The sequence below is a fragment of the Scomber scombrus genome, chromosome 1, assembly GCF_963691925.1.
Source record: "Scomber scombrus chromosome 1, fScoSco1.1, whole genome shotgun sequence".
Classification (NCBI taxonomy): Eukaryota; Metazoa; Chordata; class Actinopteri; order Scombriformes; family Scombridae; genus Scomber; species Scomber scombrus.
In genome coordinates, this window is record NC_084970.1 from 12989213 (window position 1) to 13013432 (window position 24220).

General features: G+C 41.3%; 1 protein-coding gene across 1 annotated transcript in view; it reads right to left on the reverse strand.

The window, feature by feature from the left end:
• Positions 1-974: 974 nt before the first annotated feature.
• Positions 975-24220, reverse strand: part of LOC134003690 (semaphorin-4B-like) — a 43107-nt gene continuing 19861 nt past the window's right edge. The window contains exons 3-15 of the mRNA XM_062442993.1: positions 15763-15923; positions 15402-15464; positions 14577-14675; positions 12436-12547; positions 11855-11971; positions 11184-11341; positions 7454-7635; positions 6756-6906; positions 6011-6221; positions 5639-5754; positions 4510-4667; positions 3838-3923; positions 975-3098 (exon numbers count right to left, since the gene is read on the reverse strand). Of these exons, the coding sequence (XP_062298977.1) occupies positions 2326-3098; positions 3838-3923; positions 4510-4667; positions 5639-5754; positions 6011-6221; positions 6756-6906; positions 7454-7635; positions 11184-11341; positions 11855-11971; positions 12436-12547; positions 14577-14675; positions 15402-15464; positions 15763-15923 (2387 nt within the window). The 3' untranslated portion in view covers positions 975-2325. The remainder of the gene's footprint in view (positions 3099-3837; positions 3924-4509; positions 4668-5638; positions 5755-6010; positions 6222-6755; positions 6907-7453; positions 7636-11183; positions 11342-11854; positions 11972-12435; positions 12548-14576; positions 14676-15401; positions 15465-15762; positions 15924-24220) is intronic.

Below are 24220 nucleotides of genomic sequence, written 5' to 3' on the forward strand. Positions count from 1 at the left end.
CAAAAGAAAAAAGGAAACACTGACCACTGTTGCACAGTATGCTGTGCAATTACTTTGTCGATTTGAAGTTACATAGCATGTCGTCATCTGCTCAGTGTTTGAAATAGCAAATTCTGCTCGATAGTGAAATATATACTGTAGGCTTACTTGATCAATACAGTGAACTGGTGATGTGTATTCTAAGACATGTGGTGCCATGTTGTCCCTATGGCCGCGTAAATGTTTTTTCAGTTTGATTTACACATCTATCGGCTTCCTACATCTTTGGAAAATTCTGCTTTTTAAGTCTCAAAAGTTGAAGCAATGTGGGTGCAAGAATGTTCATAATGGCTGCACTGGTCCCTGTAATAACGGATTTCTAGAAATCATTTTCCTTAGCAGCCACACCATCTGTCTTTCAGTAGTTGCATTTCTTAAAATACGCTCCGGTTTTTACTGAAATGTGCAAACCTGTATTCAACACCCTGATTACTTGTGCTTTCACATTAACGTCGCCGTCGACAGTGTGGTGAATGCCATGTGTGTAAGAAATGTAACCTGGAGTGAGGGGGGGGGGGGGAGTTATCTTGAGCTAATACAGCGCTTATTTGCATTTACCTCACTACATAGTGCAGCTGCAGTCTGAACAAGAGACTATTAAATACAGTGACAGTTATTAGTTGTTTTGTGACCTTTTCATTTTCACTGGGCTTAGCAGTTACATTAACCTAAAAAGATGTTGCCTGTGTATTGTAAGTGTTTGTCAAGCTTAATAGTCTCAAACTAGATGTACTTGTGCATTTCAAAGTACTAAGAAGGCAGATAACCACATGGCAAGTTGTCACCACATTCAATCTCCATGCCATGTCCTTTACCCCAAGGCCGATTTTACAACGTCAATGACTTTGCCCAACACAGTCTGAAAAGTCTGTAATGAGCTAACAGTCTTAGAAAAATGTCCAACCTTGCACTTCACATTTGTTTATTATTAGTGTCTTTGTGAGAACAACCTCCAGCACCGTCACCATGTGCTCTTCGACAGTGATCAATGCTAAAACAAAGCATGAGATGGGAGTGGTCAGAAAAGCATGGCACTATTGCATTTTGATAAGACAATCATGTTTTTTCTTTTGCTTTTTTTGGCACAGTGCACATGATGATTCTGTTGCTGCCCTGAACACAGTGAGGTGTGGACATCACCCTTTTTTCCTTGGCTCTCTGTGTTTGTAGTGTCTTCTTTGATCGCCATAGAAAATGCCAGGATTTTTTCCGTATTCGCCTCTAAAACAGGGTATCTGTGTCCCCATGGACTTATAAACCCATCATTGTACCTGCTATGTCAGTTTTGAAGAGCAGGGCTGTCTCGGATGAGCAGAGATGTAGAGGAATGGGTTCCCTAAATTGTCCATGTTGTGGTTAGGTGTAAATGAAACAGTGTACATTCAGGAGGTAAATGCCAATATTTAGACCCAGGAGCGTCATTTGTGATCACATTTTTTGATTAGTAGCCACCCTTAACGGTCTTAAAGTTGTAGTCATTTTCAAGGTGTGGTGTTCTCCTGGTCTTCCTCGTCTGTCCTCGTCTTTCTGTTCAGACAGTCATGACATTTATTGAGCGAAATGGAAAGAAATGTGCTTCTGACTTGCTCCCATCATGAGTGGATCTTAATGAATATGCATTGCATGTATTATATCCTCCTTAACCTAAACTCTAGGTCATCATGTGTGGTGTGTACTGTAGCTTGGTTCTAGTATGGCGTCTGCATAACATCAGAAGTGTTGATACCGTAGCAGCAATCTTCTGCATGTGAGCATGTGCAAGGACACACATTATTAATGGGGCTGGGCAGTGTATCAGTATTTTTAATTTATTGTCTACTGCTGTAATTGTATCATGTGACAGTGACCTACTAGACAATTCAATGGACTAGCTTGCATATCTAAAAGGGATACTGGAATAAATACTGATATTGGAAGAAGGTCTTCTGCTTATTGTGTTATTTTCTTCACAGCCCGACACTCACACACACACACATATGCTGTTAGTGGCCATGAGAATGACTCAAAAAAAGACTGATATAACTATTCTTTAGCAGCTGGTTGAAACCGAAGTGTCGCACTGCTTCCTCGTCCTGTCCCTCGCAGCAGACCGGACCAACCTCTGGCTTCAGAGTGGAAATGGTTAAACAAAATGACCTCCGTGCTGATCACAGAACAAAGATGACTAAAATAAAAGATATGCTGTGATGTAGGAGGATGACAGGGTCTCCCCTCCTTTGCTCGGTGGGTTTGGCCTGTATCTTTCATGGAGATACAGGGTGGCATCATTTAGCAAATACTGTGCTTTCATACGATTGAGTCTTTGATCTCTGAGCCTAACCGTACTCTGGGCCGAGGGCAGGTGGGGGAGTATTCCACGTGGCTCTCCTTCAGGTTAAGTGGCCGCCTGTCAGAGGACTCAGAGAAGCTCTTGCTGTTGTCTGGCGAGGACTCGTGGGTGGGCGTGCTGCAGATATAGTTGTCATTTAATGTCTGGTAGCCCTTGTGATCAGATGTGGAAACGGGGATGGTGTTACCGTTGAGGGGTAAGCTCTCGGCCGGCTTGCCCACAATCCTTGGCTTCTTCTGCTGCATGTTGGGGCACTCGCCCTGCTTCAGCATGGACTTCATATGGTCACGGTTCCTGTAGATGACAAACAACGAGAACACCACGAGGGAGAACGCAAGGAGGGCACACACCACAATCAGCTCGTTCCAGTACGTCTTAGTGTGGACCTGCTCAGAACGCGACTGGCCAGGCAGGATGATGGTCTCCTCTCGCTCAATATGTGGTGTGCGTGAGTGACCGATCATAGTGGTGCTTTCCTGGCGGGGCTCCGCTCTCACACAGTAGTTGGCCAACAGCTGGTGAAAGCTCTCCTCCTCAGACCAACACTCATAAGTCTCCATTTTGTCAGCCTGTGCTACCACGACCAAGTTGCCTTCAGGGGTGGCATAAAGGAACTGGCTGGCGCTGTCACTGTATCGCCACTTCCTCTGTGCTAGGTTGGAGCGCAGTTTGCAGGGCAGGACTCTGAAAGTGTTGGCGGGGATTGTAATGAGCTGGCAATTGGAGCCACCTATAAAAAAAAACAAAAAAACAAGCACAATAATGCTTGAAAACACTTAAAGATCATTTTAAAAGGAATATATTACTAATTTCATAGCCCATGGAATAAGCCAAACTTAAAGAATTAGCTCAACATTTTGGGATATTTGCTTTCTTGCTGTGACCATTAAATAAGACGCTGCAGGCAGTTAGCTTAGCTTAGCATCAAGACTGGAGGTAGCATGGCTCAATACAAATCCTACAAAATCCTGCCTACCAGCACAGAAAAGAAAATAGTTTTTTTATGGGGGGTTGAGGTACAGGTACTGTAGGTAGATGTTTTTTTTTACCCTTTGGACTGTTTCCCCCCCTGCTGCAAGTTTTTATGTTAAGCTATGCTAACTGTCTCCTAGCTCCAGCTTCATATTTCACAGACAGATTTGTTAAATATCTAATTCTAATTGATCTTCTTACCTTCAGCAAGAATGCAAATAAGTCAACCTCCCAACATGGCAAATTATTCCTTTAAAGTTATTTAAATTGTCATGTTAACTACATTGCTGCATGTTGTGCAATTCTGAATTCAAAAACTAGACTTTGTGTAACATAATTTACATAAAAGAGTAAGAGTATTGTGTTGGCTGGCATTCTTTTCAGAATATACAGAACAAGTGACCACTTCTTTTCATGAGCCACACTGTGTTGCATGGTGTCGACGAGGTGACTGACACAAACCCTTTTTCCACTACACAAAAAGCACACACACTCACGGGACGCTGCTGGTCTGGGAGATCTGGGGCTGGGAAACCTACAAATCGCTGAAGTATCAGCCTCTTCCACATCCTGCTGCCAGCGGCTGAGACAAAACATTTTTTAAAAAAAACAACAGGGTCAGTTTAGCAGCTGTAATAAGAGGCACCTTGTGTAGACACACTAATTTCTCCCTACAAGTCTTTCATTAAAAAAACCCTTTGAGTATAGCTTCATCAGTATGATTAAGGGATCAGTCTGCTTTAAACCACTACATATACTGTATATATTTATGTTGTTTGTTCAGGTGCATGTTCACTTCAACCACAGCAAAACACATTCATCTAAGATCTAAAAAGGTGAGGACACATATTATTTAAAATTTAACTTTTTGGTCCACATTACTTGCATTTAGAAGTTAATGATTATGGCCTTATAAAGTATGTTTCTGTTCATTTACTTATTTCTGTGACTACAGAAAAGGGCTTTTGTTCAGATAAAGGGGTTTATAATTAATAATAATTAAATACAGCCGTAGGCTATTGGCTGTGTGATATGAAGGTAGATGAGCAAATTAAAATTGAGCATTAAGGAATGAGTGTTTCATAATTTGCTCCAGGGTTGCAGTGTATGTGTTAACTATACCTCTGAGGTTATTTAAGGCCATGCACTGTATGTGGATGTGATCTCACCTGTCAGGAGGAGCCATCCTGACATCCTGACACAGCTGCCCGGTCCAGGCGCAGTAGGGGTCTCTCGACAACACACACTCTCCACAGCTCAGGTAGTTAGAGCAGTTAGCCACGGGAACCTCCACCAGCCCAGAGTAGGACGACACAAACAACAAACCCTGCAGGGGAGAAAACACATGTCAGTTTGTGAGATACACTTTTCTCATCAAAAAACACCTGAGCAGAACAGTCCTTCTGCTTTAGGTTAAGGATTTTTGATTTCAAAAAGGAAAACCATGCTAAAACAATAACTTCAGATAAACAGAACAGTATAACTTAAACAAAGAGCTAACTCTGGCCAGATGTTCTCTTACTTTATGCCAGCCAATTCATTTGACTGTGGTCAAAGACACATGGCAACCATGTACACAAAGGCAGTGGCAGTTAAATGGAATTGTATTTAATTATTTTTCTTTCTTTTGCATGATCAACACTTTTCAGACAGTACATACCTCTATTGCTTATCATTGTGTAGCAGGTAAAAGCAAGTCTGCAAGTGCACTTTTACCATTAATGTGACATTGATGCTGATGCACCATGCACCCCGTGTTTGAAAAGAGCAGTCTATATTTAGGCCACCTTATCTCCCAGTATATTAGACAGACAGACATGTGGATAACGTCTTAGTCTTTCATATCCCTATTTGGAGCCAAGAATATACTCAAAAAAAGTATATCGGACTTTATTAGAGTTACATAATCTTAGATAAGATTGCAGTTTGGCTGCTTTGGTCCTGGGAGAGGCCATTATGTAATAAAAGAGAGAAAGGTAATGAAATTTAGCTCCGGGTAAGATGCCAGAGAGGATCATAAACTCTCTTCCAGACGGTGCTATAACTCTCAGGAAAACTCAATGGAATGGCCCCCGTGGAAAGAAAATGTCTGTAGCCAGTTTGTGCTCTGGTAAATCTAGCTCCTTCGTGTTTTTATTACTTTTATATAGAATGAGTAAACATGATGTAACATAAGTAAGAACTGACACAACCTACTGTATATGGCAATAATCATTATGGATTGGTATAAAGCTGTAAAATGTATTTATTTTATTTTCTTGGTTATGCATAAAATGTGATGATAGAGTTAGGATTTACCCTCTGAGGATCAAGTTCGATGTGTTGCACAGGCTGAGGGTCAGGAAACAGAATCATCTCCTCTATGATGTGCATCTTGTCATTGGCATTGATGGCCTTGTGGAGCTTTCCATCATCTACAGCACACAGAGGAAGACACAGAAGATGTAACAGTATAAGAAGGCAGGGGACAGTTTGTGAAAGCAAAAGAACCAATGTCTACTGTTATTACATCACAAATCCTAACTGATGATTGTTTGATTTGTTCTCAAACACAAACATTTATATTTATGTTTTCAAATGATGTGAATGTGTGCCGTATGTTTTTCCTTTAAAAGATTTTCCAATAAAAATAATAGAAATAGTCACAATGTGCTGTTTAATTAAGTGTACCAGTTCCGATGAAGAGCACATCGTAGGCCCTCTCCATGCCCTGGATCTTGTGCACAGCGATCTGTGTGTAGCGCACGCTGCGTTTCAGCAGCAGGGGAGTGCTGCGGATCACACTGTCCATCAGGAAATGGTCCTTGACAAAGTTGAGCACTTTATCAGGCATGTGCAAAGATGACTGGATGCCCATTTGCCTGGCATGGTTGGTCACGCACTGTGTGGGGAGCAAATTAGAAATGAAAAATGAATCGCTGCTTAGTCGTGTAGCCCTGGGAATACACAGACACCATGAGCAAAGGATGCCATGATCATTGAGTAAATAACAAAGTGAAGCTTGTGTAACAGGGAGTGATCATCACTAACAAATACAGAGTTCAAGAGATATTTTATTACCTCCCAAACTACTGTGTGTGGGAGGTTCAGCAGATCATCAACAAGACAAGTACACAAACAAAGCAGATAAAGATTGTGCATGTGTTCACATCAAACTGTACTTGAACTGCCCAAACATCCGTCTACAGATACAACGATGTATGTTTTGCTGTAGGTTAACTGTTATTTAGCCTAGAATGTTAATAATATACATCTATATAAGATAGATATATCGGATGGAAATGAACATTTGTATCTGCTGTGTGAAGCAACATAACAACCTTCTTTTGATACTGGTTGAATGAACTGTTGCACAGACAAAAGAAGCTGAGTTGTACTTGGTTTTCTGTCACAGGATATTGTCTGCAGCACTCACCGCCCCGGGCCGTGGCTCTGGTACAGGGTGATTGTACGTGTACCATTGCTGCGTCTCCCTGTTGACCTCTCTGTAGCGCCCACTGAAGGCTCTCTCCACCTGTGCCATGGTGAAGGCGCACACTGCTGAGCTGCCCGATGCTCCTTTATACCTGTAAAGAAAGATATAAAGGGTTTTTTGTTTGTCCCTGCAGATGCTGTGTGTCTACTGTTTAATACTCCATATTTTTTTAACATGTAAAAATGGAGGCATTTAAATAAGTAGTCACACAATTGGGCCCATTTTATTACAGCATGTTATCATTTTTACCCAGTCCTTTCTGCAGTCGTCATTATATAAAATGGAAACTGGAGCAGCAACTTCTCACTGGAGAACAGTTGTAGAGTGGGCGCCTGAATAATTTCCATATTAAAACCTGTATTTTGTTGATACATTAATTAGACATTGGGGTTGCATGAGCTTGTGTTAGTGTTTAAGCTCATTACAGCTGCTCTAAATTCAGAGGAGCAAAGAAAGAAAAGGCAACTTGCCAAGTTTCAGTGCAGATATTAAAGAAAAACTGGCTCTAGATGGTGTGTGTAAGCTGTGTGTGCCTTTTCTGTGCATTTGTGTGTGTTCATAAACATAAACTGTAGCATAAATATGTAGGTGCGGTGTCAGTTAAGTGATCAGAACAAATCCCTCCATGTGTCTCTCACCACTGGGATGTGAAGACGCCGTAAAAGACGGTGCTCTCCCAGCTGTCTCCCATGGGCTTCAGGACAAACATGTCCTGGATGATGTTGAAGGGGAAGCCGTCATCAGGGAGGGAACACAGGAGCTGAGCCTTCAGGAAGGTGGTCCATTTCTTCTGCAGTACACGCTCACCTCCCTTATCACCCTGAAAACACAGTATGCCATGAAAGTTATTTGTAATTGTCCAACTATTTATACATTTTTTGGTTGGCAGAGCATACTTGCACTATTTTCAGTTATACAGGAAAGAAAAAAGAACAGAATATGACCCTAAATCCAAAACAGGATGCAGGGACTGGACCAGAATTGATGAAGATTTTAAAGTCAGACTCCAGTTTCTCTGCAGAGGAAAGAATCACTGGTTTTAAGGCAAGTGCATCTACAGTGCATAGTAAGTGTCATCAGCAGAGCATAGGCTGGGGTACATGACTACTGATGATCCAGTGATAAGAGAGGATGGAGAGATGGTGCAGAGTGAGCAATAGGCGAGGTCAGAGGGAGTCTCACATGCATGTGAAGTTGTGGGGAGGAGGAAGAGCAACAGGAGAAGCTTTCCAGCTAAAAAAAAATGTTAGGCAGAGTCTGTGGCCTTTCAGTCAGCTCTGGTCAAAAGACCCTTTAGTCTCATAAAAAGGTAATTGTTTAGGCAAGCCAGGAATTGCTCCAGGGGAGAGATGGTCTAGATATGCCAGAAGACACTGTAAATGTATCTTCTTTTTTATTGAGGATGAAGAAACGGTGTCCAAAAAAAATATAAAAAATTAACACAGCATCTCTTTTGAGAACGAATCATTGGCTTATTGATGTGGTTATCACTGAGTAGGAGTACTTATGTGTGTCCGAAGGCAAGCAGCAAGCTAATCAGACAGGAACCGATTCAAATTATATATATATATATATATATATATATATATATCAATAGGACATTGTCCTCATCATCTTTGTTGATTGGGGTTATGTGTCCATTGTATTTCCTCAAAAAAGAGTTTGCAGCTGTCCAATCCACTTTCATTTTTTAAATTAAATTACAAAAGGACAAAGACAATAAAACTCTCCACATATAAGATGGATTGATGGAATACTGAGCATCAGTTGCTCATTAAAGGAGAGAAGATTGTGAAATGGATCAGTGGTTAATGTCTCACTTCTCTTCTAAGATGTAGCAGAGACATTCACTCCCCTTTTGGGCCATCAAAAAAAGATACACATTAACAGTTATCAGACAACTTCACTCGGACTAGTAATTAATTAAGAGCTCATAAACACACACATACCAAAAGAAAGTCCTCCCAAATACAGAGAGCAATTTGGAAAACAAAGGAGGAGGAGGAGGAAGAAGAGGAGGAGGAGGAGGAGGAAGAGGAGGAGGAAGGACATGACCAAAACAACTGGTCTCACCCAATCTCAAGACAGTTTGCTGCCTCTGATCCAAACTATCCCTGCAGCACGGCCTCAAACAACCCTGAACAACTCCTACATAACAGCACGAAGAGTGAATCATCTTTGAGGAGATGATGAAATGCAAAACTATAACTACCTCCATTCCCTCCTCTATGTTACAAACAAACAATCACTCCACGCTAAGGTGAAACCTCGTAGGACTGATGCGGGGTCTGGGAGCCAATTACTGGGCTGTGGTAGTAGTCTGTCCACATAATGACATAATACATATAAAGCAAACAAATTAACAAATTCCTGCTCTCTCAGCTGTCCACTGCCATTGTTGCTGTGCTCCGCTGCGCAGCTTGTACTTTCAAATCGCATTCGACCACTTCCTCCACTTGATAGCTGCCGTGCAAAAATATGATTGTACACCACTCTCTTTTGTTTAATGCAAATTTCACATTTTGGATTCTTTGCTTTTTAAGCAGAGAAGTAGATGAACAAGATGTAAAGAGAAGTGGTGCCACACATTGTTCATAATCTGCCTACTTTCCAAAGTCCCTCAGTGTGCACACACCTGAATAAACAAAAGAAAGAGGGAGTGGAAGAAGGGAGGGGGACAGCTTGATAAGGGGGAGAAAAAACAACTTGGAAGCAGAATTACTTGGCAAACCAAAGTAAAACAGTAGTTAAAGCATCATTAAAAAAAGTGAGGAGATGTTGATTTATCTTATCTTAAAAGAAGCGTGCCCTCTCAATAAGGTAACAAGATTAACCAACACACCCAAAATGTTTAAAATATTCAAATGAAACCACATTTAAACTTGTTTGGCCTTGCCTGTTACATAGAGGAGAAAAGGGAGTGCATGTTTTCTGTCAGTTACAGATACTGAGCCCGCTAACAGGGAGGGGCCTTCATACCTCAGTGTTACTTAACTCTAATCTGAGTCCAGCACTTTCTGTTCACTGAAGGAGTACACAGGGCGTGTGTTTGGATGTGATGCACTATTCAGAGAAAAAAAAGAAGTGAATATGGTAATAGCTTTGCATATTTGCCTGCAGCAATTCAGATCTTCAAGGCATCAGTTACTAACTTAAAAACAAACTGATGTTTGAGGAGTTATGAGCAGTGTGAATGAAATTTGCAGCACAACAATTTGCACCGAATTGAGACTGAAGCCCTCAGCAAACTACAAATGCATTTCTTCTGCAGACACTGGACAAAAAACAGAAGGCAGAATTGCTATGCGCCTTCTTGACGCATTGATTTGTTAATGTACTTCAGGATTTACCCAGTAAAATGGAGAATAAACCACCTGCAACTCTTACTGTACTGCCACAGAGCAGCATCTGAAAGATGTCAGTCAGGAAAAAGCCTGCTGCATTCCAGTGAAATAAAGGCGCTTTATAGAGCGGAGAAAGCCATTCTTCTGTCTCTATTGCACAGTTCATCTGCAGCAAGTTGCCACAGTCTGGGGGCCTTTCTGTCAATGATTTCCATATATAGAACCCAGGAGGTGCTCCGCTGGTTGCAAGAGGTGTCGCAGCACAGAGTGCCAAAGCCTAGCAGGACTAAGTCATTAAGCTGTCACTTAGATTACATGCTGTCCCCACGATTACTCACATTAATGCTTTCATGAACAAGAGGCATCAGTCAGGGAGGGATGCTGAGTGCATGTATATCAAACGGCTTCATAGCCATTTAATTGATCTGATGACAGGTGAAAAGGGATACAGTCTGGTGCCGATTATTCAGGGTGCTCGACCGAACTAAACTCTCCAGGATGAATGACGTCGACAAATTAAATGATACAAGTGAATTTTGCGGTTGCTACAGTTTGCATGCTGTGCCTTCAACGAAAAACAGGCCATACAGTTGAGTGTAAAAAGCATTTCATATTGCTGCGAAGCACCCTTGAATACTAATAATGCTTGCAAAGCTCAAAGAGCTGGTGGAAAAAGGCAAAGAGCTGGAGGGATGGACGAGTGCAGCTGACATTGTGATGGAGATGGAAGGAGAGGGGGAGATGACATTGCACAGAAAAGAAAGAAAGGGAGGGAGGAAGGGAGAGAGGAGAGGATGATTTAGGCGAGAGGAGACCAAATCTGTTGAAAACATGTCAAATACAAGAAGCTTTAACGCACTATGGACATTTTCTATTGCGTCTACATGTGCATGACATACAGTTAAATGGTAACAAACATGCTTTGACATGGGAGCGTCCCACCTTGTTTTAGGATAATTGTATGGGGATTAAGTAGAGGAGGCCATCTTGTGAAATGACCTCACCACAACCCCAGGTGTCTTACCTTACACACGCGAGCGATCCTTGACACAATGGTGTTGTCAAAGAAGTCGAATTCCTTTCCCGCTTCGCTAAAGAAGAAGTAAATCTTGTCATCATCTCCCACGGGGTTCCCTATTGGCTGACTCTCCTCGATGTAAGCCGAGCCAACAAAGACCGGATCTGTCAAAAATACAAAAACATGTGGTGAAACGCAACTCCATTGCTTTATCCAGCATGTTACGCAACTATCTTTTTCACTTCTGTTCAATGTAGAACTCATCATCATACTGTAAATCTGGAAAGAAGTCTACACGATAGAGCTGTGTCATACAACCCTGGAAGAGTATAGGAAACAGCATCCTCTGTATAACTGTACTCAGATGTCTCATCAGGAGCACTCTGCATGTATTACCTATAGATCAAAAGACAAGAGGGGTCTTAATTGTGTGCAAAGTGCGGCTTTACTCTGGCAAAACCAGTGGCAGCCAGCTGAGGCTGTTTTGATGTGCATGTGGGGCGACTGATAGGACCGGGCGCACGCAATCTAAGAGAACTTGTCTTTGCTCTCAGTCTGCATTAGCAACTGTGCCTCACTAATGATCACTACTTTTTGGAGCTTATCTGCTGTTAGGTACATAATGGAAGATGTGTAGAGGAGGAAAAAAATAGTCTGATGGGGTAAATGGAGTTTACCTTGCAGCCATTTTAAAGAGTTTTCTGTCTTCAGTGCAGTTCCCTGACCCAGACTCTTGTATATGACTGGTTCATTCCCCTGAAAGTTGCTCACAGTACCGGTGTACAACTCACCATCTGAAAGAAAACAAAAAATTTAAACTTAACATAATACTACATAATAATATTACAAATTATTTATTTGTTGAGGGCTTTTATTCAATTCAATAGATTGTAAATAGAAGTTTAGAGAGTACTGTTAACATCATAACAAGAAAGACTGAGTGAGGGATTAGACAAATCGTTTCTCTCACTCATATCCAGCTCAATTATTTACTAATTGCTTGTTAAAGAAGTTGAGCACAAGCAGTGTCTGTTGGTGTCCGGCTATTCACGCAGGCAAACAACATTAGTAGGCAAATCATGACTCATTACTGAATCAAAGTTGCAACAAACATCAAAAGTAGTTTCGGAAACAGCTGAGCCTGTTTTCAGAGTGTCTTCCCAGAAAGAGGCCAGTAATAACACTGTACTGTTTGGAAGCCAGATGTTTAAAATGGCACGCAGGAAGAGGCAAAACATTTTTTTCTGTTATTACATACCGACAATGATGGCCGTGGATTTGTACTCGGGATTAAAGGGGCACCGACTGCGCCCATCTTCCATCACAACCTCGCCCACTTCATCTCTCTCCAGTGTGAATGTTGACGTGTTCTGGACACAGACACAAACAGAAAACGTCCCTCAGGCACAGGCCAATTAAATTCTACTTACAGTAAGAGTGAGCTAAAGTTCATTTTCTCCACTTTTTCATTACAATACACATAGATAGAGCTGACTTTTTGGGAGTTTGGTCCCTTTACACGTGCAGTAGGCTTTAGTATATGGTATGCTGTAGGTGTTATTTTAACATAATACCTGAACATAATTAAAACTAGCAGATCTGAGGCTGGTACATTTTAATGAAAAATCTCAGCCTGCCAGGCTTATTGATCTGGTTTAATAGAAGTTAAATTTGTTTCTTCTCTTCTGGCAGGTTGTTTGAACGTCTTCATAGTAGAACTTCACTGATAATGAAAACTGGATTTTTAGACACTGTCAATCATAAGGCCATAGACATAGAGCACATTGGCAGAAGTACAGTGTGTAGGTCAATACAGAGCCTGCGAAAACAGTTGTATTATGTCTTTTTTGGCTCTGGAGGAGATTCATCAGGTCTGACATCATTTGAGTGAGCTCAGGGTTTGACAGATGTTCACTTTTACAAGACAGGAAGGGTGTATGAAAAGGCCCTTTTTGTCCAGTGTAGGTGACATCTTCAAATAACTTGTTTTTCCTGATCAACAGTTAAAATGTCAAGATCTTTAATTTACAATTAAATCCAACAAAGAAAAGTAGTATTTTTTAAACAATATTCATCATTTGACTAATCATTTCAGTATAGGATCTATAATGGGAGATTGACCTATACCAGGGAGTGAAAGTGAGAATATATTGGTTTGTGCTGCATCCATTTTGACCACTCTTGATTTCAGTCTGTCTCTGGTAAACCCTGCCACATCAGCAGTCTGAGTTAGCCAAACTAAGTGATAATCTTCCAAAGTTACAATCTCTTTAGCACAAACTTCCCTCCTGTGTTTTCTTGAACACTGTTTTCTTGCTGAGCTGCTCAGAGGACAGTAACATAAAACAGTAATTTGGTACTAAGAAGACCATGATGTTGGAGAATATCCACTGGATTTGTCAAACTGCTGAAGGTTCACATTAGTTTCACCTAAGCTAAATTCATTTTACACTTTAAAGAAGGGATGTCTTTGCACCTGTGTGGACAGGAGGAACACAATACAGCTTTTAATGTGAGAAAGTGAGGACTGCATTAGGATCAACTTGAAAAATATCCCTTAATGTATGTGTGCTGTCGACAGAAACTGTAATTATTTGCTCCATTTACTAACATTCGAATCAAACAGCAGGACAGAATGAGCGCCTACGTCGCCTGGAAGATCTTCCCATGCTTTATCATTATAATTAGGTTGTTGTTCTACTTGAGACTTGTTTTAATTCATGTCTGTCATTTGATTGTTTAGCGGATCTTCTTGGCTTCAGTGTCCTGATACGCTGCCCGTAAAACCCTTTGTGAATGTTTTGAGAAGAACTATAAAAATAAAACATTTCTTAATGTTAACATGCATCTTAGACAGTGACACACACACAGAGCTCTGGACTGTGTCAACATGATGAGTGGATTCAGAGTTGCTTGGAATCCAGGTTCAGGCCCTAAAGTCCTGCCAAGTCATCATCAGTGTGAGACGTCCTGTGTTATCCTTTCACTCTGACGTCAAAGGGGGAGAGTTAAATGCTCCGCTTTAAGAGTAAAGCTGTGGCCAAGCTCGATTGCCCCCTATCACTGAAATCAATGTCATCCTGCTACCGGTTACCATCACTCCTGATGTACTCCTCAGCTAGATAAACAGATCTACTGCTGGAAACCACACAGCTCTTGTACCCCCTGTTGACATGTCTGGCTAAAGTGCCTCAGCAGGATTTGGTTACGCTTGGATAACAACAGATCCAATACTGACATGGTGGATAAAAGAGCTTGATTCTACAAGAACACCAAAAAATATATAAAAATTCAAAGCTGCACGACCGAGAGAAGAGGAGAGACATAAAAAAATCAAGACTTACAGGAGGAAAATCAGCAGTTGGAGGTGAACAGATAGATTAGGAGGCCATCACTTACTATGTAGGCGCAGATTGGACTGAATGCATAGGTGCCGCACACATAAAGATGAGTGCTATTCAGCCGCAGAAGAATTTTGATGTAATTGAAGCAATCAGTCTGGATGGGAAATAAATGGAGAGAGTGTAAGGAATAGAAATCCATTAGAAAATCTTAACATAATATGCAGTATAAGAAGTAGTATTTCTCTTGAGAGCACTTTTCTTTTTCCTTAAAGATTCTTCCCTGAAATACTAGTAATCGTGTAAATCTTTCAGAATCACAAATACTGTTTGATAGAAACTGTGCAAAATGTTCTCTTGTCCCAGACACTGTTGGGAAAACTTCCCTGTGTCACACAGCGGTTGTCTTTCTGTGATACACAGACCAGAGTTGTAAACTGCAGTACACAGATTAGCAGGGCTTGTCGCCTAGGGATACAACAGCTGGCATGACAACAAGGTAACAGACAGACAGAAAGAGGCAGAAAAAAGAGCAATTTCCTGGCGGGCCCACACACTTGATGAATCTATTTGTAACTGGTGGAAAGGCTTGTCAACACAGAACTCTCTTTATATCTTCTCCGAGCGCTGGTGAAACGATTCAGGGACGACAGTGAGGCTTCATCAGAGGATGAAGGTTATACTTGGTAGCTTCAGGTGTTCCTTCTTTATACTTAATTAAGGTAATCTGCCACATTAACATATAAATTAAACCATCATTGCCTCTCAAATCCCAAAAGAACAAAAATGAAAAATCATGCTTTTGATATTGTCGTTATTTAAGTTTTTTTTTTAGGTTTCTTTTATTATTTCCTGTTTCGCTGGAAGTTAAGGTGCCTCTCACCTGTAGATTCTTTCCTTTGAAGCTGCATTCCTCTCTCTTTCCAGCAGGAGTGCCCCACGTCAGCTGAAGATGAAAAAGAAACCCTAAATAAGTCATGTGAAATACTGGGAACATTGCTGATTCTAATCATTTCAGGAGGAGGACTATTCATTTAATATCAAAATGTATAGAAAATACATTTCACTTGCAAAAATCAATATGTGGAGTAAAGTTAGCTACTACATTTTTTCATTTAACTTAATATTTGTATTTATAAGCCACATTATTACACACTTGACCTGATTTATGGCCCTGAGTTATCTGCCTGCCCACTCGTCCACGTTTCCAAGTTCCAAGGTTTTGTCATTTTCGACATACTCACGTTCTTCTGCAGCTTGGTCTTGCTGATGTCAGAGAGGCTGAGGGCAAAGAGTGCTTCCCTTGCTCCGACATACAGCATGTCGTCCTCCTGGCTAAGAAGCAGAGAGGTGTAATTGAAGACGCCGTCCACAGAGAATCTCTTGGCTGATCTCTCCTTTGCATCTGGAAACAGCAAGAAAAACACACACACACACACACACACACACACACACACACACACACACACACACACACACACACACACACACACACACACACACACACACACACACACACACACACACACACACACACACACACACACACACACACACACACACACACACACACACACACACACACACACACACACACACACACACACACACACACACACAGGAGATCATTATCACATAGCAGGACAGCACAGAGAGGAGAAACAGATCGGTACAGAACATGTCCTGATGCTGGAAGCACAAGAACACAAATGTGATCACTTAACAAGGTGATAAATTATTATGGTCACAATCCTGCCAAGTTTTTTGCCTTCTTGAGGAGGTTTTTTTTAACTTGTTTGAATGCATGCTGGAAACAAAGACAAAGTTTCCACTGTAAGTAATTTAACAGCATGTCAATGAGTGATTTTGGTTTACAAAGCTACCATATAGTGTTCAAGGACTTCAAAATGTCATTGCATTATTGGAAAATAAAACATTAGATATGAAATACTGTATCTGACAAGATGGGTTAGTCTGTGATGTTGAAAATATGCACTGCAAACTACAGTATACAAGCTTTTCATATTTACCCTGTGGTGACAAATGACAAGATTAGAAGATACACACATTGTTGCATTCTGATTCAGCTCTTTATCGACACCTAACAATATTGTAATCTGGTTGCTGTCATAACCTCATTTCCAAATGTCCTCTGATGTAAAAGCCTGAAACAAGGAACTTTATTATCATAGATAGATACAAAGATAAAGTCAGGGTCATTGGCTTCCTGAACTGTCATTCAAAACATCCCCAGAAGCATGCAACAATTCAGTGTTTTTCCTACTTCAGGTAGGCCCACCATGCCTACAATTCAGCACTCAAACATGTCTTGGTAGTAGAAATGTAAGACTTTACTACAATGTAAAAATCAAGAGGAAGCAGAAAACGGAATCTCTTTGGGTTTACAACTGTTAGTTTGACAAACGTTGTTAGTTGCAGACCCACATCATAGTAAGTCAAGGTAACTCATTTAACAAACATTATTGCCAAAAGTTTTTTTGTTTCTTTGACCAATGCACATATATGAACTAAAACCACCATTTGCTTATACGTAGCATTATGTGGTTTTGATTCATTGGGCTAATCAGCCAATCAGCAAACCAAACCATTTAACTGTTTCATACCAAGGCCACCACAATACATAACACCACTCATTCACTTTGGTTCAATTCAAACACCCTTTAGACTCACTATATCAGCACCAGAACTCTTGTTTCACTATTTTCATTACTCCAAGAAAATCTGGGAAACTTCACAAACAGCCACACATCACAGAAATGAGAACCAGTGGACAGACATAAGATTGCATTTAACATTTAAATGCACAACACACAGTGGTTAGTTTCAGCCAAATCAATATATGACACACAGCTGAAAACTCTCATTGGGCATGTTATTTCTGTAACCGTCACTCCTGGAGGATACTGTGCCACATTATCCTCCAGCAGCTAGCTCCATGAAGATGTTATATGTACACCAATGAGCCACGTCCACACTTTCTTGTGCTGCCCAGCTCTCTCACTAGTCTGCTCTGTACTGGCAGCAGGGTAAACGCCACTTCAACACAACACCAATCTAAATGTCCTTCATTCTGCTGCTTGCCAGCCCTCTTGAAATGGATCTCTTTAGCAGTGGGCCATAAGTCAAACGAGTCCCCCCCCCCCCCCAATCGCTCCCTCCCTCTAGCCTCAAATAGTTCTTGTGATGAAGTACAGATTTAATGTACACGTTGCTCCTTTTATAGCATTTCCCTCAACATCACCAGATCTTCAACAGTAGCATCAGCAACAGCTTCTTTTTAACCACTTTCCGCTGTTAAAGTGGAGTTTCCAGAGGTTGGGATTGATTTTTGCAGCCAGTTTTTGTAACAGGCAAGAGGTCTGACAATTGCTCACTTTTCAGTTCTGTGATACTCAAAAACACCCAATATAAACGCCAACACCGGGTCTAATAAGTCCTGGAAAATGGTTTATACATAACCTTTGAGACTTGTGACCCCTGGAGAGACAACAGCCGTGTTCGGGCTCCGCCCGTGTTTGGTTGGGTCAATGTTATCAGTATTATGATATTTGTTAACAAGACTAACAATCTTCTATCTTCTCGGCCATGTATCAGTGAGCTCACTAAAGACACAGGATATATGCTGTGTGCATCCATTGCTTATATACTTTATACTTATTGCAGTTTTTGACCATCTTTGTAAATGTTTATCTATTGCTTCCCATTCCAAACATATTAAATACACTTGATGTTCCCCCTGAGCCAAAATGCTGGGGGTCATGGACTCCATTTGCTTGCTTGTCCAAATAAGATTACTGGCTCGTATCTGGAGTCGTAAACACTATTATTTGCTGCAGTTAAACCTTAACAGCCTTTCTGCATGTACAACCAGCAAACTGAATTCAAATGTAGAGACTTCTGACTATTAGAGACGACATCAGCAGCATGTTTATCTCCAACACTGCAGGTGATGCATTGGACCATAATGCAAATGGAGCCAGTAAACTGCAATAAATGTTTACAACCCACGACTTAAACTTTCCAAGATGCTTGCAAACAAATGGCTCATCTAACACTCAAGGCACTTTGGCAGATGATCGTCTCTCCCCTTATGGGAGTGAAAGCCAGCTGCACAAGCCACATCACGTCCAAAATCAAATCGTAGGCCTTCTCCAGATCAGAACAGCCCTCATTCTGTTTAAAACGTTGTGACATCTGGAGTCAATAAAGAAAAGGGCCTGTCATTAAAATCAGGGGGGGGATACAAAACTTCCTATTGTCATCCTTAGGTCATTCTAGATGAGGAGCAAAATACAAGTTTTTCTATGTCAAGAGGGGAAAAACTGGTTTTATTTTTTAGGTATATTAAGTCTGTTAAAAATGTCCTAAATGCTCATAAAGAGAGCTATACTGAATCCCGGTGGACCCTGCAGTTGGCAGACAAAGAGAACCATCTCTGCTCTCAATAGGGGGACATATTATAGCTTGACTGTCACAGCTCCCCTGGGTTTTGGCCATTCACTGGAACCAAAAACAGCCTTTCCTCAGCATATTAAAACTCTCTGACATAAATCACAGCGACATCCTCTTAGACAGACAATGGAATAACGAGCAAAGGAGAGCAAACTCATGAAACTTTTACTCAGAGAGCAGGAAGAGGCTACTTAGCATGAGGGGGGTTGTTGAGGTCAGGGTACTGAGTGGGAGTAGTGGTAACCAGGAAGATTGGATTGAGATGTTGACCTATGAAGAAACATGCAGACTGGGGAAAAAATGTTATTTTTCAAAGCACTCCAAAATGGCTTTTTGATAAGAGAAGAAGGTCAAGCAGTAAAAAACGTCAGTGCTCTGTCAAGTCACAGTGATTTCAAAACAGAAAACCAAGGATCTTCCCTTTTCTTTTGTACTTGATTCATCCAGAAAGGCCGTTTTTTATGGGATATTTCTTGAACTTTTTGATGCAGCAGATCATTCGTGTGCTTTGACATGCTTACAGCAGAATGTCGGGCATCCGCCGAGAGCAGCAGCAACTGCAGGCCATTTCACAGCCGGGCTTTAGGTCCATTCATCACCTGCCTGTTTAATCAGCTGGCTGTCACCAAGCCAGGCCCTCAACCTCTGCTAATGCTCATCACATCACACCTACCATCAATATGGCTGCTTTATTGCCAGCGCTAACATGCTGAATTAGTCATTAGCACAGGTTTCTAAGGTATTCCAGCCTGGAAGTCAAACTGAGTACATTTGCTTAAGCTCTCCATGCTTGTGAAAGCTACAAGCTCTATGGTTGCCTGAGCAAGAAATTAGTCCGGTGGCATAATTTGAGGACAGTTTACAATCGTAAGAACAGGGTTTTCACACAATACTAACAACATCCTAGTGCTGAATGTCAAATCAGATTACAAAGGATTTCAGAGAGCAGCTGTCTCTGTAACCACAGCACTGTTTGCTGTAGGGTGAGACAAGTCAGACTAAAAAACCTAATGAATTTAAACAGAGATACAGGACAAAAAATTCTTGTATCTGGGCCTTTAAAAGCGACCTAAAATCTAAATTTCTGGCTGTATTGAATACATTGATTGTTGGAATTGCCTTTCATAAGTATGGTATGTAACATTTCCTGCCTATAGAGACTGGTGTGAGGATGAGCCACCTCACTGATAATGTGACTTATTGTTTGCTGGGAGACAAAATGTTTTTGCAAGATAGGCTGAAGGAAACAAAAAGAACATCCAGTACATAATTTGCATAAAGACTGCAGTTTCATATTGAACAAATAGATATGAGAGTAGTGTCAATGTTATTTTCCTTTCTGCAAGACGAAAAAAACGTGAAACTATTCCTTTAACAGAAACACAAAGACCTTGAGATGAACAGAAGAATAGCTGTAATGTAGCATGCAGATATAAAATGAATGTTTAGTGAAGTGTTAATAAAATGAATGTCACACACATTAATAAAAGCATTCAAATCATTTTTAAGTTTAAGACTAAAATAAATGTTGAAGTCTAACAATGTTAAGAGATCAGACCTCCAGAGTAGCACAGTGACACCAATTCAGATTTACATGCCTCTTAATCACTGAGTGTGTTCAGTGTGTGCTAACTCACCAATGAGGTAACTAAGATATCATCAGGGGGTGCCAGCTTGCACACAGTGTCGTTGGGAAATAAAATACATGCCAGTGCTATTGCAGCCAGGCAGGGTGGGGCGATTGATTGGCTGCTTGGTAGGTGCGTGCCTGCCAAGACACTCCTAAAAAAGGCCCTACCGTAAACATACCCCAGATTTACTAAAGCAGCATGAGCCAAGTCACAAGGCGAGGGGGCAAAGGGGACAAAGGGGTTCGCTTGCAGCAGGGCTGAGGAAACTCAAAGGAAAGGCGAGTGAAGCTCAGTTCATATTAATCTCACACCAGGATCTGCTTATCTCACATACAAGATGCAAATTTATCCAAAAACTATCTATCTTTGCCCTCTGTCTGCTGAAACTACACAACAGTGCACAGCTCCAAGGCTCTCTGTTTGACATGATTTGACAATGGAGTTGATAACAGCGCTGGAGCTCCAGACAGAAACTGACAGAAGTCGCGTCAAGGTCATCACAGCACTGCTACTACTGCTATTTGGGCAAAGTGGTGGTTATTTTATTATCGGTGGCTACTGGCAACCGAGAGCAGCCCAAGTCAGTACAGTAACACTGTTTGTCTGCACAGTTAAAGGACATGGTGCTTTAATGAGGAGGCAGACGAGGTCAGAGGAGCAGGGGGTGTTAGATGGGAAGCGTTGAGGAAGAAATAAAACTTTTACTAAAAAAGATTTCACATATTGCATTTCCATTTTAACCAGTTCAGTCTGCGTCAACCAGATTGACCAATGATACAGACCACCAGATCCAAGCAAAGACAAAAGCAGGGCAGAGAAAATCAGACTGTACTGAGCTGACAGCACTGAATCTGTTTCAGAAACAGTGCGACCTACAATATCTGTAAGGCCAGACCATCTAGCTCATAGATGTGTTGCATTGCTTGTAATCACTGGAAATGATGGTGGCCTTGATGCAATTGTGTGTGTGTGTGTGTGTGTGTGTGTGTGTGTGTGTGTGTGTGTGTGTGTGTGTGTGTGTGTGTGTGTGTGTGTGTGTATTATGCAGCAAGAAGGTGTCATGGTTCCACACGGTTACATGTGCAGCAGAAACAGGGCATCAGGGCATCAACAGAAAACCTTGAAATAATTGAGGTTTCGAGGAAACTGTGCATAATTGTTGGGAATGCCAAATAGTTGTGTGTACTGTTGTGTACAAGCCCTGAAATACTTTAAAACCATATACCAGCACACATATACCAAGGATGAGGTCAGTGCATAAAGCCCTGCATAGCTCTAAAAGCAGAGAACAAGGGACTGACACAGACGTGATGCGCTGCTCTGTAATTATTGGCTCTTAGGTGTCATCCTGGTGCACTCTGGATTGGCATGCACACACCCAATGCTCAAAGCAGCAGAGCGATGGAGTGCAGTGTTCTATCACAGCTGAAAGCCTACAAAATCCTGGATATTAGCTTGGTGAGAGAGAGAAAGACACTGTGTGGTATCTGACTGACTTATTCAAACATACAAAGGGAGGAAGATAGTTGGTGTAATTTCCTCACTCACAATTCAAAACAGACATGCCCGTGCGTGTCGTATGCGGGAAGCCTCTTCAACTTCTCCCTATCTTACTCCTACACTCTCTCAAGGGGCGGGAGACAGAAAACGTCACAGGGATCTGATGTAAACAGATTCAGCTCTCCTGCTGAGCTTCCTGTGTTTAAGTTTGAGCTAACAAAACTTGATTTTGGTTGTTATATCCTAGCATTGACCACGTACACTGAGAAAGATTGGCTCAATGGACTATAAGGCTCAGTCAAGTGGACTTGAAGAGAGAAAAAAAAAAGAGTCATTTGTGTTGGCAATGCAAAGATCTGAACACAGCTGGCTCCCACATGTTGGCAGCATGTTTGTGCTACAGCTAGAATCCCATTATAGCACACATCGATACGTCTCTTGAACCATTTTTTTAGTTTGCACACTTGTTGATTTTTAGGGCACCAGTGGAACTGCTTACAGTTTACTTAGTGCACTCACTTTGGATGGGCATGTGTTAAAGGGCTTTAAGTGTTACCTCAGCATACAAACACAACCCTCTACCCTCTCTATGTGTCTGTGTATGTCTCTCTGAGGAGACCCTTGATGAGAAGAGCAGGCTGGAGTCACACTGAGTCTCCTGCTCTACTCATCTACTGCCAAGTAACAGAGTGGTCAAGCACATTGGTTTACGCTCCTTGCTAATGGCTTTTCTTACACACGCCTCTAAAATTCAGCAGCTGTAAGCCTTCACTTTTGCTATTCCACTATCACATTTATTTCCTTTAGTCATATTGTCGTTGGGAGCCTGGTGAGCTCAAGATCCCCACACCTGCTGGGTTAGCCTCCATATTTGGGCTCATAAAGGTAATTCTGCTTTCATGGTATAAAGATGATCCAACTGTATCTCTGATCTCTGTTAACAGGTGTCACTCATGCTGATCAGGACGACAGTCTCCTCTCATCAATCCATCAGCGCTATAGTCATTATGTCAAATAAAAAATGAAGCCACTTAGAAAAAACAGGATTGTTACAAAATCTGTGACTAACTCAATCCCTGAGCTCCATCTATATACCATATAAATCCTGCCGGCTTCACAGGGACACACACCTCAGTCTCTCTTTTCATGCACACACACAAGTAGGAATAAGAGGCATGTGGAATGTATTAACATGCTGGAACCGAATCCGGAAAGTTCTGACTTTTAATGAAAGATACATGAGAAGGCTGCTTTTAACTATTTCACTTCTGCCTTGACTCAAATGTGAAACCTCTCGGTTTTTGTAGTGTATTAAATCACCTTATCAAAACATTTAATTAATCAGCTTTTAATGCTACTTAGTCTAGCATTACCACTTCTCGATTACAACAGAAGTCAACCTTTTCATAGTTTGAAATGCAGTTGTGCAGAAAAATATTACAACTATCTTCCTGTTTTTTAGTGCATGAGAGAATGTAGCATGGTAAAGCGTAATAGGAACACCCTGTGGTCGTTGACGTGCGACAAAACATTTGTTTGTGTGTCATAATATAACGCCACGTCTAAAAAAGCATAGAAAAAATGTGTTATGTTGTGTGAAAAAAGTGAAATTCAGTCCAATATAATAAGTTGTTTTTGTGTAACTGCAGCTGTAAAACTATGAAAAATCAATGCTGCAAAATGCTAATAGTGATGAAGCAGACCACGGCATCACAGCAATTCAAAAAACATCTAACGACTCTAACCTCACATTCCTCTCTGTCCATCTTAATTAACAGCTACACCATTATTTCTCTCTGCTTGCCATTTTCTTCAAATCAAATGTTCTTGACCGAAATCTGTAAGGACTGAACTTTTCTGTACATTCCCTGAAGCGTGCAAATGATGAAGCCATTAAGACATCTGAAACAGACAGAGTTGATGTGCTGTAATTATGCCCCATTGTTGTGGCTGTTATGGCGTTATATGCAGGCACTTGTGAGTGCCACCTCTGCTGGAAGCCACAGACCGCTTTTCTTTCAGGATCAGTGGGCGTGTCCTTGCTGGGTTTTAGGTGGGCATCGGAGCATGTCTAAAACCTCATGAGTATTTGGCCTGA